The sequence below is a fragment of the Pseudophryne corroboree genome, chromosome 3 (assembly GCF_028390025.1).
Source record: "Pseudophryne corroboree isolate aPseCor3 chromosome 3, aPseCor3.hap2, whole genome shotgun sequence".
NCBI lineage: Eukaryota > Metazoa > Chordata > Amphibia > Anura > Myobatrachidae > Pseudophryne > Pseudophryne corroboree.
The window spans coordinates 176,200,444-176,219,868 of record NC_086446.1 but is presented as its reverse complement, the minus strand read 5'-3'; the positions used below and the strand labels follow the sequence as shown (position 1 = coordinate 176,219,868).

Sequence of the window (19,425 nt, the reverse complement as noted above, 5' to 3'; positions counted from 1 at the left end):
AGCTCTTTACAGAGAGGTCCGACACTCACGGCTACTCAGCCGCTACCACTGTCCCTGACCCACGCCTGTTAGAAGGGGGGAAAGGACGTGGAAATTGACGGAAAAAAAAAAACTTAGAAAAAAAATTCCAATACTTTGTGGACGAGCTCCACTATGCCTTCTAACTGTGTCGAGCACAGAAAAAACACTGAAGTGCTGCAGGATATGGAGGGGAGGAGTAGTCTCAAAATTAATTTATTCAGTGCCTTCTTCCGGTGGAAGCCGTCCATATCCCAAGAGTACTCCAGTGACCCCTAGTGGATGAAAAAGAAATAGGTGTTGTAGAGATACGTGTGGGTCAGTTAAGGTAAGAATGACGTCATCCGCATATAGCGCTATCTTGAAGTCATGATTTCCCACCTTGATGCCCGAGATGTTGGTATTCAATCTGATTTTGGCCGCCAACGGTTCCATCACCAGAGCAAATAGCAATGGAGAAAGTGGGCAGCCCTGCCGGGTGCCATTTCTAATTGAGAGTGATGGGGAAGCCAGGCCGTTGACGAGGATGGAGGCTGAAGGATTATAATAAAGTGAGATAACGGCATTATAAAAGGCTCCATGCAAGCCCATGTTCTTCAAAGTTTGACGGATAAAGGGCCATGCCACCCTATCAAAGGCTTTTTCTGCATCCAAAGCCACCACCAGGGTCGGAAGGGACTCTCGTTGAGAGAGATGTATAAGGTTGATAAGCCGGCGAGTATTGTCCGCCGCCTGTCGATTAGGTATAAAGCCGACTTGGTCTGGATGTATCAGGGTCGGTAAAAATGGGGCTAATCTGTTCGCAAGAATTTTGGCGAATAGTTTAAGGTCTGTATTTAACAATGAGATGGGCCTATAATTTGTAATTTCAAGCGGGTCACGGTCAGGTTTGGGTATAACGATAATGTTAGCCCTGGTGGTTGCTGCGTCCAGGGAGCCCAGTTCTAATAAAGAGTTGAATAACAAGTGAAGCATGGGGAGAAGTGAGTGCGCAAATTTTTTGTAATAGATGGCCGTATAGCCATCGGGACCTGGGGCCGAGGAACGGCGCAATTGAGATATTGTGACCAGAATTTCCTCGTTGGAGATAGGGGCGTTAAGCGTTTCCAAGTCTGAAGCCGTAAGTTTTGGTAAGCGACATGTGGTGAGGTAATGTTGGATGTTGGAAATGTGAGATGAATCAATGGGAGTAGGTGGGGGTAAGTTATAGAGTGATTCATAATAATCATAAAATTGCGAGGCCATAATTTTGGGGTCACAGGTCACGGTTCCGTCAGAGCATTTCAGAGCAAGTATGCGGTTTTGCGTCCTTTTAGCTCGGAGGCGGCGAGCCAGTAGAGTGTCAGCTCTATCAGATTTTTCATAGAATTTCTGGCGGATCCATAGAAGAGATTTAACCGTTTTCTTCGTGAGAATTTGTGATAGCTGTCCCTTAAGTGAGAGAATTTTGGTGTAAAGACGCTTTTTCGGAAAGCGCTGGTGAAGAAGGGTTAGAGAAGTTAGTTCCGTTTCCAAGTCATGAATGCGTTTAGTCTCTATCTTCTTATGTGTTGAGGCAAGATTGATAAGTTGGCCACGAAGCGTAGCCTTATGAGCCTCCCATAACACTGCAGGAGATATATCCGGAGAGCTATTTTCAGCACAGTATGTCTGAATCATGGCGGTGATGTCAATAATGTTAGAGGGTTTAAGGAAAAGGGACTCTTGTAAACGCCATGTCCGAGGGGACGATAAAGTATGAGGGACAGCAACGTCCAAAAGAAGGGCGTAGTGGTCTGACCAAGTAGTGGGGATTACTTGTGCCCCGTGGAGATTCTGAGTGGAATCACGGTCCACAAAGATGTAATCTATGCGGGTGTAGAGATCGTGTGGGGGTGAGTAGTGTGTGAAGCCTCTGGCAGAGGGATATAAGGTCCTCCAGCTATCGTACAAGTTGTGAGAGGAGATACAATTTCGCAGGGGCTTAGACAATCTCATGTGTGATTATGTCCCTATCACCGGGCGGGACCTATCAAATCGAGGGTCAAGAGTTACATTACAATCCCCTGCAATTATAATTTTGGAGTTCGGGAATTTAGCGAGCTGGTCAGAGAAGGACCCATAAAAGGAACCATGATGCATGCCCGGGGCATATATGGACGCTAGAGTAATAGATTGCTGATTGAGGGTGCCTGAGAGAATTACAAATCTACCCTTATCGTCGTGATAAGAGTCATGTATGACTATAGGAAGGTCTTTGTGAAGCAGTATAGCAGTTCCCCTGCGTTTGGCTGACATAGTAGAGTGAAAAGTGTGGGGGTATTTTTTACTGTTTAAGGAAGGGTGGGGGGACTTGAAGTGTGTCTCTTGGAGAAATACTATATCTGGCTTGTGTCTGGCAAAAAAGTGAAACGCCATGGAGCGCTTTGTCGGAGAGTTGAGGCCATTGACATTCATAGAGAGCAATTTCAGAGTCATGGTGGGTAGTAATCACCCATGCGGAACATAGCGAGCAACCACTGATGCGGCCAACTGCAGAGCAGAGAAAGGGACAGTGAAGAAAGAATAAGAAAAAGAGCAGAAAGAAACTCTAAGTGCAGGCCCATGTCTTATGAGCGGGTTGGGCCTGCAAGAGGAAGGGGTAGTGCCACAAAGGCAGCCCCTTCAATGTGGGGGGTAATGACAGTATAAGAAAAAAATAATTAGAGAACCAGAACGTGAACAACACAAACTAAGACATCCCGCGGTCAAGCGCGAGGGAGTAAAGATAAACAGGTCATGAGCTAAAAGAGAGCAAATTGACTTCACAGCTTATCTAGGCAAACACATAACTAAATGACCACAGCGGCAACATCTAATTGCGGAGCGGGGGGGGGGGGGGAGGGAAGGAGGGAGAAAGGAGAAAGCAAATAGGGTCACATGATAACATTTAGTGAGTAACTGTAGTAGATGATAACGGGAAGCAACTTAGGGGTGATAATAGGTACGGATATGCAGTCAGTGCCAGGCCCAAGTTACTGAAATCAATCTTAGCCTTACCACTTCAAGGCAAGTGTCCCGCAATCAGCGAAATATAGTTACGTGTCTGCTATCCTCAAAGTGTCACGTTATTTCGTAGACCAATCTGGAGTCGGTGCCACAGGTCTAGGTGAAGATGTGGAAGCGAGTTGATTTCTGAGATCGCTAGGTAAAGAATCAAAAATGCCAAGAGTCTTGAGGAGGTCGTAGCCCTGAGCAGGGGTTCTAATGGAGTGATGGGACCCATCCTTGGTCACGTGGAGTTGGAAAGGGAATCCCCATTTGTATTTAATAGAGTTAGAACGAAGGGCTCTAGTAATCTCCGCAAGGTCTCGGCGTTTCTTGAGTGTAGAAGGAGCCAGGTCTTGATAAATTTGAAGTTGGGTGCCTAAATAATCCACAGACTGGAGTTCCCGCGCGGCCGACATCACTTTTTCCTTAGATTTATAATAGTGGAATCGGAGGATGACGTCTCGGGGCGGTTGGGAGGGTGGAGGCCGAGGGCGGAGCGCTCTGTGCGCTCTATCCAGAAGGAACAGGTCTTTCGGAGTATCAGGGAGTAGGTTCAGAAACAGGCCTTCCAAAAAACCCGGGAGGGCGTCCAATGCAACGCTCTCAGGGATGTTACGGATTCTGATATTATTTCTCCTGTTCCGGTTGTCTAAATCCTCTAGGTGGTCCTCATGCACGTCGACATCAGTGCGGAGGTCAAGCATCTCCTGTTCAAGCACGGCCTGGTACTGGCACACTTCGTCCACCTTGCGTTCCAACGCATCCGTACGGGTGCCCAAATCGGTCAGATCTTTTCTGAATTCTGCCAGCGCCGATCTCATTTCGGTTTGAATAGTTTTAGTCACAATAGCGACGACATCTTGGGTGGTGAGGGAAGCTCTTGGTGATGAAGCATCCTCCGAGTCGGACATGCGTTCCGCAATTGATGAGTTACGAGAAGTAGCTCCCGCTTTCTCCCATGCTCGCAGGATGCTGGGTTTATTAGCAGCATTTGATTTACGATTTTTTTGCGACATAATGGGGCGGGAGAGTAGGTATTCAAGGTATCCAATTCGCGGAGGGGAGCTCCAATGTTGGTAAAAAATAATTATGTAAGACCTGGGCTAAAGCATTAGCTGACCCTCATGCGCTAGCTGACCGCAGGATAGGCTAGGGTCGGGCCGATATCATGGGCGCCATGAGGCGCTTTGGAGAGCTCGGGCCGTCGTCAGTTGAGCTGCACTGTGTGGAGGAGTGAGGCCCTTCAGTGCCCCGGGGTCTGTGTCAACAGCAGTTATAAGATAATGAGCCAGTCAGCAGGCCACTACAGGGACCAGCCACGTCTCTCCCAAGTTACCCCACTGCCGAGGGGAGGGTATTCTTTACCTCCTGCGCCCCCACTGAGTAAATAGGGGGAGGGAGAGAGACAGGTGCCGCTGGTGTGTTGTATTATAGAGGTGAGTCACTTTGTGGCCGAGTGCTGCAATATGGATGCCAGCACATGAAAGTTCCTCCGGGCCTGATATGAGCAGCCAGCCCCTATCCCAGCTCACCTGTGATCCGCAACCAGAGATCCTGACAAGCGGCAGTCCCAGCCGCTAAGGAGGGGGCGCCGGGTAAAGTGCGGTGAACCGCTGGCGGGGATCTGGGCCTCCCGTCCTCCTCCCTTGATCAGGCCGCGGTAAGATGGCGGCCGCACTCGCGCTGCTGCTGTCCTCGGCTGTACGGAGCTCCGGGCGCCGGGTGCTGATAAGGGCTGCTGCTGGGCCGAGGTAAGGTCCCGCTATTCCCCTCACTGATCTCACTTACTGTGAGAGGTGGATCCGAGTGCGCGGCTCCGGGACGTCAGAACGGGACCCGCTTCTAATCTAGGCCCCGGCTTCGGTCTGGGGAGAGGGCCGCAACCCGCAGGAGCGCTGAAAAGCACTCCTCGATTCCGCGGCGACTCCCCAGATAGGTCCAGGCAGGTGGGGCACAGCGGGAAAGGTAAAAGGGTGTAGGTGGGGGACCCAGGTGCACTTAAAAAGGGCCTTTTGGCAGCTTTATGCACAGGAGCTCTTGAGCTGCACGTCTGCCTCCTGTGGTAGTTAGGCCACGCCCCCCAATTTGAAAATGTTTTATGAACGTGTAGATATCTACCTTCAGACTTCAGAAAAAACTGTTTTTGTGGGTCGTTATTGAGATAGCCATGTGTATGCCGGTCATGCTTAACCCTATGTGTATATGGTATGGTGTGGCTATGTAAAATTGTATATGTAATATAATGTCACCCGGATATCCCGGTATACACTGAAATGTCTGTAATTCTCCATTTTTGATGAATAAAAATACTCTATTAAAAAAAAAAAAAAGACATACTACACCATCAGTTTCTCCACCTTTGTATTTCCGAGGAAATCATACATCTGTTTTTTGAAGAACCCCTCTTCCTTGGATATCCCGTTAGTGAACTCTTGATGGGAAAAGAAACCTTTATGAACATTGACCATCCTCTGTCCACGTGAGTACGGTGTGTACCCCGTGGAATTCTTTTCCGCTTTCAAGAACTCTCCTCCGTGAATATCCCTTTCCAAGACTAGAGACTCCTTCACCATTTGGGACACTCATTATTAACCACTCACTGTTGGGACACTCCCTATTTATTTTTATGCATTTTTGTAACATTGTGTTGGATAGCGCGTTAAGGTGGTAGTACTTCTCTTTTTGTCCAACTCGGAATGAGGGCCTATGTCCGATACCCGTCTTGCAGAAGCAATAGCCAGCAAGAACAGGACCATGGCCGTGAGCCAGTTAGGGTCCACCGATTTAAGAGGTTCAAATGGAGACTCTTGCAGGGCATTCAGTACAACAGACAGATCCCATGGAGCCACAGGAGGGACATAGGGAGGCTGAATCCGTAGGAAACCCTGAGTGAAAGTATGAACGTCAGGTATAGACGCAATTTTTCTCTGAAACCACACCGACAAGGCAGATATGTGAACCTTGAGGGAGGCCAGACGAAGGCCTCTTTGCAGAAAAGCCAGAATTCTGGAAGTTCTGAATCTATAGGCATCATAAGAATTCCAGACCCTGTAATATATCCGGGCAGAGGCTGGTTTTCGGGCCTTCAACATAGTTTGAATAACCGCCTCGGAAAATCCTTTGGCCCTCAGGAGTGAAGCTTCAAGAGTCAAGCCGTCAAAGCCAGCCTGGCCAGGTCTAGGTAGAGACAAGGGCCCTGTACAAGGAGGTCTGGTCGCTGAGGAAGTAAAATGGGATGCCCTGTCGACAGACCCTGCAGGTCTGAGAACCAATGCCATCTGGGCAATGCTGGAGCGACTAGAAGTAGCATTCCTCCTTCTTGTTTGAACTTCCGTAGGACCCTGGGCAGGAGGGAACACGTAGGGCAGCCAAAAGTTCCATGGAACCGCCAGTGCATCCACGAATGCTTCCCAGTTTAGGACGCCCGGAATGAACACTGTCGATATGGATGGCAGATGGTGTTCCGCCCAACAAAGGATTTATGACACTTCTATCATTGCTTTACGGCTTCGAGTGCCGCCTTGATAGTTTATGTATGCCACCGTGGTGGCGTCTGACTGCTCCCCATCCCCTCAGACTGGCGTCCGTTGTCAGTAGGACTCAGTTGGGGATCCAGAAGGGACAGCCCCTGCTTAATTGCTGGTCCTGGAGCCACCAAGTCAGCGACAGACGAACCTCCGGAGTAAAAGAGATCATGTGAGATCCAATCTGATGAGGCAGGCCGTCCCACTTGGAAAGGATTAACAGTTGTAGAGGGCGGGAAAGAAATTGAGCGTACTCTACCATGTCGAAGGCCAACACCATCAGGCCAAGTACTTGCATCGCCGAGTGAATCGACACTCTGGGGTGACAAATTAAATGTCTTATCCTGTCCTGTAGCTTCAGGACCTTGTTTGGAGACAGGAACAGTCTTTGACTGTGTGTGTCCAGGAGTGCCCCCAGGTGCACCATGCTCTGAGCTGGGACCAGCGAGGATTTCTTCCAACTGATTAGCCACCCATGGGCTTGCAGGAAGATCACCGTCAGTTGAAGATGACTGAGGAGGACTTCGTGGGAATTCGCAAGAATCAGCAAGTCGTCCAGGTATGGCAGGATTCTGATTCCCTGGTGACGGAGATGTGCCTCATCATGGCCATGACCTTGGTGAAGATCCGAGGAGCCGTAGCCAGTCCAAATGGCAGAGCCTGGAATTGGTAGTGAGAGTTGCTAATAGTAAACCGCAGGAACTGCTGATGCAACATGGCAATAGGAATATGCAGATATGCATCCTGTATATCCAGGGTTACCATATAGTCTCCTGGTTCCATAGCCAGCACAATTGAGCGCAGCGTTTCCATACCAAACCTGGACACTGTCACAAACTTGTTCAGAGATTTGAGGTTGAGTATAGGCCGGAAGGACCCATTGGGTTTCGGGACCAGAAACAGGGTTGAGTAGTAACCTCTGCCTCTCTGGGACGGAGGTACCGGCACGATCACTCCTGTACTCAGGAGAGAACTCACAACCGTTTGTAGAGCTTGTGCCTTTAACGGATCCAAAGGGAGAGCCGTGGTTTAAAACTGGCGAGGGGGACGTCTCTTGAAGGAGACAGAGTATCCGTGAGAGACAACTTCCAGTACCCATGCGTCAAAAGTAGTCTTTAACCAGACCTGGGCGAACTGTAGAGTCGGCCTCTCACCATGGCGTCCCCGAGTCGGCCTCTCACCATGGCGTCCCCCAGGGGGAGGCCCGCCCCGTCAAGCATCAGGCTTGTCATGTTTTGAAGCAGGGTGACGGGCTGCCCAGGATTGTTTCGCCTTGGGCTTAGTGGTTTTGGGAGCACAAGATTGTCTCGGGTATGCCTGACCCTTTGCTTTCCCTTGAGGCCGAAAGGAACGAAAAGTGGTACCTTTTGCCTTCTGTGCAGAAGGATTAGTGGTTGGGAGAAAAGCCGTCTTAGCGGCTGCCAATTCAGACAATTTTTTATTTTTTTAGGTCTTCCTCAAACAAAATGTCCCCAGTGCAGGGGAGTACCTCCAAGGTCTTTTTGGTGTCCAGGTCCACTTTCCACGACCTCAACCACAGTATGCGCGAGCCAGGACAGACGTGGTCGAAGCCTTGGCTGCCAAAACTCCTGCCTCAGAGTACACCTCCTGAATGTAATAGGTGGCGGTGGTAATGTGAGACAGGTATTGTCTGGCATTGTCAGAAATATCCTTGGGCAGCTCTACCTCTAATGCCTGAACCCACGTTTCAATACCTTTTGCAGCCCAGGAGGCAGCTATAGTGGGTCTATGAATAGCCCCTGTAAGGGAATATATACATTTCAGGCAACCCTCCACACACTTATCTGTCGGTTCCTTCAGTGAGATGACAGTGGTGACAGACAGAGTGGATGACACCACAAGGCGGGTGACGTGAGAATTTACCTGCGGTGGAGTCTCCCATTTGTTACACAACTCTGCAGGGAGAGGATAGCGAGCCAAGGCCCGTTTAGGCAAACATAATTTCTTCCCTGGATTAGACCAGGGTTAACGCCTGATGGTCAGAATGGGGTAATACAGTTTTAACCACCTTCTGCTGTTAAAACTTATCAGTTTTCTTTGACACAGTAGTGGAATCCTCATCGGGAGTGACCTGGGGAAGCTTTCTGTCTAACCAGAGACTGATTTAATCACTGCAGTTGGTTAGACAAATATTCTGGCCAAGGCGGGTAAACCATAGGGACAATCTGTGGTGGTAGTGGCATCAGAGGTCCCATAGGGGGTGCTAAGCGTTCCACCAGAGTACCGAGTAGGTTGGTGAATGCAGCCCAGGGTGGCTGCAGAGTAGGCGCAGGAGCTGCGGACTGACTGGGTGGTGTATGACAATAAGTACACAGATCATCAAACAGCACTTCCCCCTCTGGTAAATCCATGGAGCATGCTCTGCAGATGCAGGAGCTTCCACTGATTTACTGCCCTTTCTGTTAGACATTATGAGACAAATGCAACAACAGGGCTACTTAGTACGATAAAGCCAGACAAAGCACAATACCTGCGGATAAAAACCTGGTATTATCTGACTGTAATACAGTAGAATATACGCATGTGATAAATACTGTGTATTACTATATTATGAGAACCAGGCGCACCTAGCCTTTAGGGTACAAAATATAGTGACAGTTATATCTGGGAATCACAGCGCGGTCAGTGACCGGAGGATATATCAGAATACTCGTACAATATATTCTGTATTAGGTACACTCTTTCTCAACTAACGCTGTCTGTGACAAGACACGTAAAATACTCAAATGTTTGTCCAGGTGGCTTTACAAGGGAGACCTTGCCCTGCAATCCCAGAGACCAGCAGCTATGCTCAGAAGGTGGCGACCAGCGTCTCAGTCAGGGAGTGAGGGAGAGTGTGAGGAAGCTCCAGGGCATGAAATCTGCGAGGAGATGGCACTCTGGGCCGGCTCCCCTATGCTAGACTTCCACCCCGGGTACTTTGAGCCTTATTAATTGGGATGTAAGTACAGCCGACTGGTACTCAGACGCCCGGGTGGTCTAGGGGGGTCCCTGCGCAGAGACAGTGTCCACGCCAGCACCGCGACCCGTCTCCCTAGGTCGCGGACGGAACACGATTTAATGGCGGGTCCTTCTTACCTCCTCCACGTAGCAGCCACGTGAACCAGGAGAGCAGTCTGCGACTCTGTGCCTAAGCCGCGACTTCTCCGCCGCAAGTACCCGGAAACCAGGCCGCGGAAGTATAAGATGCCGCTTGGAAGGTGATGGAGCTGCAGTGCTGAATGTCACACTGACATACTGCGCTGACAGCCCAGAGAAGAAATCTTCTTTCAGAAAGCTTTTTCAGGGCTAAGTGACCTGCTGCTGCAGGCACCAACTCGAAACATAGCTCTCAGTGCCTGGAGGCGGGGTTACAGAGGAGGCCCCAATTCATCCTGGGACAGCTAAAGCTTTAGCCTGTTGGCGCCTCTGGATCTAGATCCACTCTACACCCCAATGTTTTCCCTGTGGAAACCAATGTAACCTGCTGCAAGAAAAGAAAAATAGGATTTTAATTACCTACCGGTAAATCCTTTCTCGTAGTCCGTAGAGGATGCTGGGGTCCATTTTAGTACCATGGGGTATAGACGGGTCCACCAGGAGCCATTGGCACTTTAAGAGTTTAATAGTGTGGGCTGGCTCCTTCCTCTATGCCCCTCCTACCAGACTCAGTTTAGAAACTGTGCCTGAGGAGACGGACAACTTTGAGAGAAGGATTTTACACAGATGGTGGCGAGATTCACACTAGCTCACACCAACAAGGCAAAATAATCTAACTAGCTTGAAAACTCAGCAACAGCTGAAGAACATTACTTAACCAAATAACAACGCAGTACTTAACCAAGAACAAAGCAGTACTGAACCAAGTAACCACTGCAGGATAACGAAGCGCTGGGCGGGCGCCCAGCATCCTCTACGGACTACGAGAAAAGGATTTACAGGTAGGTAATTAAAATCCTATTTTCTCTTACGTCGTGGAGGATGCTGGGGTCCATTTTAGTACCATGGGGATATATCAAAGCTCCCAGAACGGGAGGGAGAGCGCGGAGGCTCCTGCAGAACTGCTTGACCAAACTTTAGGTCCTCAGAGGCCAAAGTATCAAACCTGTAAAACTTAGCAAACGTGTTCGACCCTGACCAAGTAGCCACTCAGCAAAGTTGTAAAGCCGAGACACCCCGGGCAGCCGCCCAGGAAGAATCCACCTTACGAGCAGAGTGGGCCTTAACAGATCTTGGACATGGCAATCCTGCCGTAGAACATGCATGCTGAATAGTGAACCTGATCCAGCGAGAAATCGTCTGCTTAGAAGCAGGGCACCCAATTTTCTTGGGAACATAAAGGACAAACAGAGTCCGATTTCCTGTGACGAGCAGTCCTCATCACATAGTTCTTCAAAGCCCTCACATCATCCAAGGACTTTGATGCAATTGAGGAGCCAGTAGCTACTGGCACCACAATAGGTTGGTTGATATGAAAAGCTGACACAACCTTTGGAAGGAACTGCTGACGCGTCCTGAGCTCAGTTCTATTTTCATGGAAGAGTAAGTAGGGGCTTTTACAGGACAAAACCCCCATTTCTGACACACGTCGAGCAGAAGCTTAGGTCAACAATGAGACAGCCTTCCACGTGAGAAACTGGACCTCAGTCTCCTGTAAAAGCTCAAACCAATCTGATTGCAGGAAATGCAACACCACGATAAGATCCCAGGGTGCCGTCAGCGCCACAAAGGGAGGCTGGATGTGCAGAACCCCTTTCAAAAAAGTCTGAACTCAGGGAGGGCAGCCAATTGTTTCTGTAAGAAAATGGATAAAGACGAAATCTGGACCTTTATGGATCCCAAACGCAGGCCCATATCCACACCTGCCTGCAAGAAGAGGAGAAACCGTCCAAGTTGAAACTCCACCGTAGGAAACTTCTTGGATTCACACCAAGACACATATGTTTTCCAAATGTGATGGTAATGTTTAGACGATAACCCTTCCTAGCCTGTATCAGGGTAGGAAGAACAGTGCTCGGAATACCCTTCCGGGCTAAGATCTGGCGTTCAACCTCCACGCCGTCAAAAATGTAGCCGCGGTAAGTCTTGATAAGCGAACGGCCCCTGTTGCAGAAGGCCCTCGCGAAGAGGCCTCGGATCCTCCAGCAGTAAGTCCAGAAGATCCGCGTACCAAGCTCTCCTTGGCCAGTCTGGAGCAATGAGAATTGCCTGAACCCATGTTCTCTTTACGAGTATTAGAATTCTTGGAATGAGTGGAAGTGGAGGGAACACATACACTGACGTGAACACCCACGGAGTTACCAGAGCATCCACCGCCACTGCTTGTGGGTCTCTCGACCTGGAACAGTACCTGCGAAGTATCTTGTTGAGACTAGAGGCCATCATGTCTATTTGAGGCACTCCCCAACGACTGGTCACGTCTGTGAAAACCTCCAGATGGAGGCCCCATTCTCCTGGATGGAGATCGTGCCTGCTGAGGAAGTCCGCTTCCCAGTTGTCCATTCCTGGAAGGAAGATTACTGACAACGCCCCTGCGTGCTTTTCTGTCCAGAGAAGGATTCTTGTTATCTCTGGCATAGCAGCTCTGCTCTTTGTTCCTCCCAGTCGGGTTATGTAGGCCATCGTCGTTACATTGTCCGACTGTACTTGAATGGCCTGATTTCGCAAAGATGTGCCGCTTGGAGAAGACCGTTGTATACGGCTCTTAGTTCCAGAATGTTTATTGGAATAATGGATTCCAGACTTGACCACCTTCCTTGGAAGGTTTCCCCTTGAGAGACTGCGCTCCAACTCCTGAGGCTTGCATCCATGGTTAAAAGGATCCAGTGCTGAACCCTGAACCTGCGGCCCACCAGGAGGTGAGGCATTTGCAGGCACCAGAGGAGTGAAATCCTTGCTTTCGGCGACAGACGTATCCTCTGCATGTGTAGGTGAGAACCCTTACTACATGTTTAGGAGATCCAGTTGGAAGGACCGAGCATGAAATCTTCCGTACTGTAGAGCCTCGTAGGAGGCAACCATCTTCCCCAGAAGGCGAATGCACTGATGAACCGATACTCGGGCAGGCTTCTAGACATCCCGGGTCATTGACTGTGTCACCAACGCTTTCTCCACCGGTAGAAACACCTCTGTACTTCCGTGTCGAGGATCATCCCCAGGAAAGACAATAACCTAGACGGCTCCAAACGTGACTTTGGAAAATATATGATCCATCCATGATCCACGAGCAGTCGAGTCGTGAGAGCAATGTACCGTAACGACTGCTCCCTGGAGGATGCCTGTAACAGCAGATTGTCCAGATATGGAATAATGTTCACTCCTTGCCTGCGGAGGAGTAGCAACAGCTCTGCCATCCCTTTGGGGAACACCCTAGGCGTCGCGGAGAGGCCAAACGGCAGTGTCTGGAACTGAATGTGACAACCCAACAGCGCAATCTGAGAAAAGCCTGCTGTTGTGGTAAGTGGAACATGGATGCACGCATCTTTGATAGCCAGGGATACCAGGTATTTCCAACTTCCGACCTGAGCGCACCGCTCACAGAGACTCCCTGTTGAACTTGAATCCCTCTAAGAAGGGTTTAACGATTTCAGGTTCAAATTAGGTCTGACCAAACCGTCCGGTTTCAGTAACACAAAGAGGTAGGAATAGTAACCCTTGCTTTTCAGATGAGTTGGAACTGTAACAATGACAGTTACCGTTTCCCATTATTGAATGCCTTCCTGCAGGATAGCCCTTTCTGTCAGCAGAGCTGGTAAGCCTGTTCGAAGAATCAGTGTGGTGGGAGTTCTTGAAAACTCCAAACTGTACCCTTGGGACACCATATCTTTTACCAAGGGGTCGAGTCCTGATGACATCCAGACCTGACTGAAATGTCGGAGCCACGCTCCAACCTGCCCGATCTATAGGCCGGGAGGTCCACCAACATGCAGAGAATTTTGAGAAAACATAGCCAGGTTTCTGTGCCTGGAAACCGGCAGGTGCATGTTTTCTGGATTGTCCCCGACCACTTCGGAAGAACGGTAGGGGCTTTGGACTTCTTACCCTTTGCGGTATAAAAGGACTGCAATGGAAACGTAGAAACGGATATTTTTCCCCGATGTCTGAGTGGCTGAGGGAAGAAGGGTCACTTACCCGCGGTTGGCGTGGAGATCCACGCATCCCATGCATACCCCCAAATACAGCCTGACCTGTGAAGGGCAGGTTCTCCACGCTGATAATGGATTCCGCATCTGTAGACCTTTGGCGCAGCCAGAGTCCCCTGCATGTCGAGACAGCCATGGGAGACGTCCTTGCATTCAGGTGACCCAGGTCCTTCACGGCCTCCATCGTGAAACCTGTATGTGACGGAGAAACAATTCAATGTCACTTCTATCCAGAGAAATACAAACCTTTAGTAATGTGCCTGACCACCTTACTATGGCTATAGAAAACTATGCACAGGCAACAGTGGGCCGTAACGCCACGCCTGAAGCAGTGTATATGGATTTTTGTCTCAATCTTGCAGTCCGCCAGGTCTAACAGAATGACAAACCCAGGGACAGGTAAAAGCACCCGTTCTAGACAGCCCAGTACAGAAGCGTCTACTATAGGGAAGTTCATTCCCCTATTATTATAATTTTTTTTAGGGAAAGGAAAGGCTGTGAGAGCCCTATTAGGGATCTGGAATTTCGTCTCAAGGCGTTCCCCGGATATTTCTAACAATGTTTTTAATCACAGTAATGTGTAACACATCCCCAGTGGCCTCCATCAGGAGCTGAACCCGCGTGCAAGGGATGTCTCCTCCCCACGCATAGCCCCACCACCGCCTCCCATATCAGAGTCGGTATCCGTGTCAACTTGCATAATTGGGCAAGAGCACGCTGTTGGGCATATACCAGGGGATCTTGATGAGGCAATGGAACAGAACCTCTACAGAGTGTCTCAAACCTGTGTTATGAGCTATCCCAGATGAAATCTGGGATATAATTCCCTTATTGAAGCCACCCACAACGGTCCGAAGTCAAAATACTGAGACATAATATTACATTCCTGAGTACATGGAATGGATTCTCTGAAGAAGATACATACTCAGCAGTACCAGACACAAGAGTCCTTGGACATGGTAAGGTGGGATATATGTACATACACAGGAAATGTCAGACACAGATTCCCCCAAGTACCTTCAGAGAAACACAGAAGTAAAGGAGCCAGCACCCACACAGCGCCCCAGGAGACAGTGTAGAACACAAGCCCCGGCCCTGACTGTGCACCCTATCAGACTACATAGTTGTAACAGTGAATAAACACTCTCCCCTCCCTTCTATAACCCCCTGTACCTTACAGTATAGCTGGAGTTATGTGGAGGGTCAGCGCTCCCTGTCAGCGTAGCAGTACGATGATCTGCAGGGAGAAAATGGCGCTGGTGAGCTGCTGGATCCGCTGAGAAGCTCCGCCCCCAACAACAGCGCATCTTCCCGCACTTTGAATTCTTTAGACTGGCCTGAGGAATTGATTGCTGGCAGTAGACAGAGCCCCTGAAAGCAACGGTGACCAGTGTAAGGGTATTGCGCTGGCCCAGGGCGCCCCTCACAGCGCCGCACCATAGTACCGCTGAGCCATCCGGAGCGCAGCCGCAGCGCTGCACTCCCACTCTGATGCCGCCATTCTCACCAGCTCCCCGCTCGTCGGGGCGCCGGTGTCCTTTCTCACCACCTCGATCTTCTGGCTCTGTTAGGGGGTGGCGACATGCTGCGGGGAGTGAGTGGTCGCCTCGGGTGGCTAACGATCATCACCCTCAGGAGCTCAGTGTCCTGTTAGCGGAGATAGTGGCCATTAATCTCAAAGGTTTGGACACTACTCCCCCCCCTAAGTCCCACGAAGCAGGGAGGCTGTTGCCAGCAGCCTCCCTGTGCCTATTACTCTTTAAAAAACAATAAAACAAGTAAAGCTCTAGGAGCTCCCCTAGCTGTGACCGGCTCCACCGGGCACATTTTCTAAACTGAGTCTGGTAGGAGGGGCATAGAGGGAGGAGCCAGCCCACACTATTAAACTCTTAAAGTGCCAATGGCTCCTGGTGGACCCGTCTATACCCCATGGTACTAAAATGGACCCCAGCATCCTCTAGGACGTAAGAGAAATATAAATACAACCTAAATGTAAAAGCAATGCAGTTTTTAATATACAGTTAACTGACAAATAAGTCACTGAGAGCCCAGGAGGTTTGAGGACAATCAAATGGACAGATCAGTTAACTGGACAGACCAAAAGGCACAGGAAGTGCTACTATTACCTGTTTTGATTATCAGTGATGACTATGTGTATCTGTAAACTAAAGGTCATCTTACCACACAGCGCTAGCTTCATTCCGGTCTCAACAGACTCAATGCGGGGCGAAAGGACCCCTGGTGTATCCAGCAGATAGATGAGAGGATTCTCCGACATCTGCAACAGACATAAAGATAACAGAGTGGCAGTTTAGGAAGGACAATGTTGTTTTCTGCAGTCACATTACCCGAATAACACAATTCACAGAGTGAGGCTGAGATAATGCTGCTTTTATGGAAATAGCTATTTAAAATGCCTAGAAGCGCAGTATGCTGACTGTACCCCAGCCGAGTCATATACTCAACATAACTTGGGTTTTAAACTTGGATTACCAGCCATCTCTTAGCAGGTCAAATGGCTGTTTATGACAACCGTCAGGGATAATCATGGTGAACTCAGAAGGGATCACAGCCAACACTGCACCTTAGTGCAAGATTTCTCAGTGAAACACAGCAACCTATTTCAGACCTGCTGTCTAAAGCTGATCAAAACCCATTTTACATGTGCCTGATAAATACCATATTCCATTTGGTGTTTGGGCTGAATGGTAGAATAAAACAGGGCACCATCAAGATGATGATCATCTACACACTCATCATTCGTCACCAGAATCTTATTGCTCCCCATCAGACGTTCACTAGTCTATACATGCTGAGATTTGTGGTGAAACACGTGAAAAATCAAGAGCCCAGCTGTCAGACATAATAACAGCATGAATGTTAATTTGCACTACAAAAAATAGGATTTTAATACCTACCGGTAAATCCTTTTCTCTTAGTCCGTAGAGGATGCTGGGGTCACTTCAAGAACCATGGGGAATAGACGGGATCCGCAGGAGACATGGGCACACTATAAGACTTTCAAATGGTGTGACCTGGCTCCTCCCTCTATGTCCCTCCTCCAGACTCCAGTTTAAGGAAACTGTGCCCAGGGAGACGGACACTTCGAGGAAAGGATTTATTGTTAAACCACGGTGAGCATCTTACCAGCTCACACCTCAAGCATGCCGCAGAACGTGGCATTCAATAGAACACAAGCCAACGGCATGAAGAATTTTCAGCACTATGCTGACAAAACCGTAACACAACCTGTGTGAAACCACAACCAATAACTGCAGATACAGTACGCACTGGGACGGACGCCCAGCATCCTCTACGGACTAAGAGAAAAGGATTTGCCGGTAGGTATTAAAATCCTATTTTCTATTTTCTCATACGTCCTTGAGGATGCTGGGGTCACTTCAAGAACCATGGGGTTTAAAGCACCTTGAGTCCTATTGGAGAAAGAGCGCTATATAAATAAAATTATTATTATTATTATTATTATTATTATTATTATTATTATACCAAAGCTCTAGAACGGGCGGGAGAGTGCGGATGACTCTGCAGCACCGATTGACCAAACTTAAGGTCTTCATCGGCCAAGGTGTCAAACTTGTAGAATTTTGCAAATGTGTTTGACCCCGACCAAATAGCTGCTCGGCAAAGTTGCAATGCCGAGACTCCCTGGACAGCCACCCAGGATGAGCCCACCTTTCTAGTAGAATGGGCTTTCACCGATACCGGTAACGGCAATCCAGCCGTGGAATGAGCGTGCTGAATGGTGTTCCAGATCCAGCATGCAATGATCTGCTTGGAAGCAGGACACCCAACCTTGTTGGGAGCATACAGGACAAACAGAGCCTCTGTTTTCCTAATCTGAGCCGTTCTGGCGACATAAATCTTCAAAGCTAGGACCACATCCAGAGATTTTGACTGAGCGAATGCGTCAGTAGCCACAGGCACCACAATAGGTTGATTCATGTGGAAAGGGGAAACCACCTTCGGTAGAAATTGCTGACGTGTCCTCAATTCATCTCTATCTTCCTGGAAGATCAAATAAGGGCTCTTGTGAGACAAGGCCGCTAACTCAGACACCCGCCTTGCAGATGCCAAGGCCAATAGGATGACCACTTTCCAAGTGAGGAATTTCAACTCCACCTTCCGGAAAGGTTCAAACCAATGTGATTGAAGGAACTGCAACACCACATTACGATTCCAAGGTGCCACTGGAGGCACAAATGAAGGTTGGACGCGCAACACGTCTTTCACGCAAAACTGAACTTCCGGAAGGGAAGCTAATAGTTTCAGAAAGCAAATTGCCAATGCTGAAAACTGGACCATAATGGAGTCCAACTGCAGTCTGCATTTCCCCCAGCCTGTAGGAAACTGAGAAAATGCCCTAACTGAAACACTTCCGTTGAAACTTTCTTGGATTCACACCAAGACACATATTTTCTCCAAAAACGGTGGTAATGTTTAGACGTTACTCCTTTCCTTGCCTGAATAAGAGTGGGGATGACTTCCTTGGGAATACCATTTCGGGGTAGAATTCGGAACTCAACAGTCATGCCGTCAAATGTAGCCGCGGCAAGTATAGGTACACGCACGGTACCTACCGTAGTAGGTCCTCGCAAAGAGGAAAAGGCCCAGGATCTTTTAATGAGCAACTCCTGAAGATCTGGGCACCAAGCCCTCCCTGGCCAGTCTGGGGCAGTGAAAATTGCCCGAACCATTGTTCTTATTATTATCCCGAGAACTTTTGGGATCAGTGGAAGTGAAAGGAATACACTGACCGGAATAGCCACTGGGTCACCAGAGCATCTACTGCTATTGCCTGAGGGTCTCTCGACCTGGAACAATTGTTCTGAAGCTTCTCGTTAAGACGAGAAGTCATCCTGTCTACTGGAGGAACTCCCCAAAGACTTGTCACCTCTGCGAAGACTTCTTGGTGGAGGTACCACTCTCCCGGACGGAGATCGTGTCTGCTGAGGAAGCATGCTTCCCAGTTGTCCACTGGAATGAAAATTGCCGACAGAGCCCTTACATATTTTTCTGCCCAGAGGAGGATCTTCGTCACCTCTGCCATTTCCGCTCTGCTTTTTGTTCCACCTTGCTGTTACCTTGTCCAACTGGATCTGCACGGGGTGATCTTGAAGAAGATGTACCGCCTGTTGAAGGCCGTTGTAAATGGCTCTCAATTCCAGCATATTCATGTGAAGGCAGGCTTCCCGACTTTAGCATTTTTCTTGGAAGCTTCTCCCTTGAGGGACAGCTCCTCAGCCTCGGAGACTTGCATCCGTGGTTACCAGGACCCAGTCCTGAATCCCGAGCCCGCGTCCCTCTAGTAAGTGTGAGGTGTGGAGCCACCACAGGAGCGAAATCCTGGCTTTTGACAACAGGATTATCTTCCAGTGTATGTGTACGTGGGAACCGGACCCCTCGTCCAACAGGACCCACTAGAACACCTTGGCAAGGAACCTGCCAACTGAATGGCCTTGTAGGCCGCAACCATCTTTTCTAATGTATTGATGGATTGACACTCCTGCTGGTCTCGGAATTTGTATGACCAGACTCTGGATCTCCAGAGCCTTTTCCACTGGAAGAAAAAACTCTCTGTAGTATCTAGTATTATTCCCAAAATAGTGATTCTGGCAAGTTCAGGAGCCAACCCTGTTGTTGAAGAACTGTCAGGGAGAGTGCAACGTTTTGCACCAACTGGTTTCTTGATGTCGCCGTTATCAGGAGACCGT

The 19,425-nt window shown here is 49.1% G+C and overlaps 1 protein-coding gene across 2 annotated transcripts in view; it reads right to left on the bottom strand.

The window, feature by feature from the left end:
• MTG1 (mitochondrial ribosome associated GTPase 1) overlaps positions 1 to 19,425 on the bottom strand; it is a 175,107-nt gene that overhangs the window by 66,913 nt on the left and 88,769 nt on the right. For both annotated transcript variants that reach the window (XM_063963414.1, XM_063963413.1), the window contains exon 8: positions 15,875 to 15,971. In XM_063963414.1, the coding sequence (XP_063819484.1) occupies positions 15,875 to 15,971 (97 nt within the window). The remainder of the gene's footprint in view (positions 1 to 15,874; positions 15,972 to 19,425) is intronic.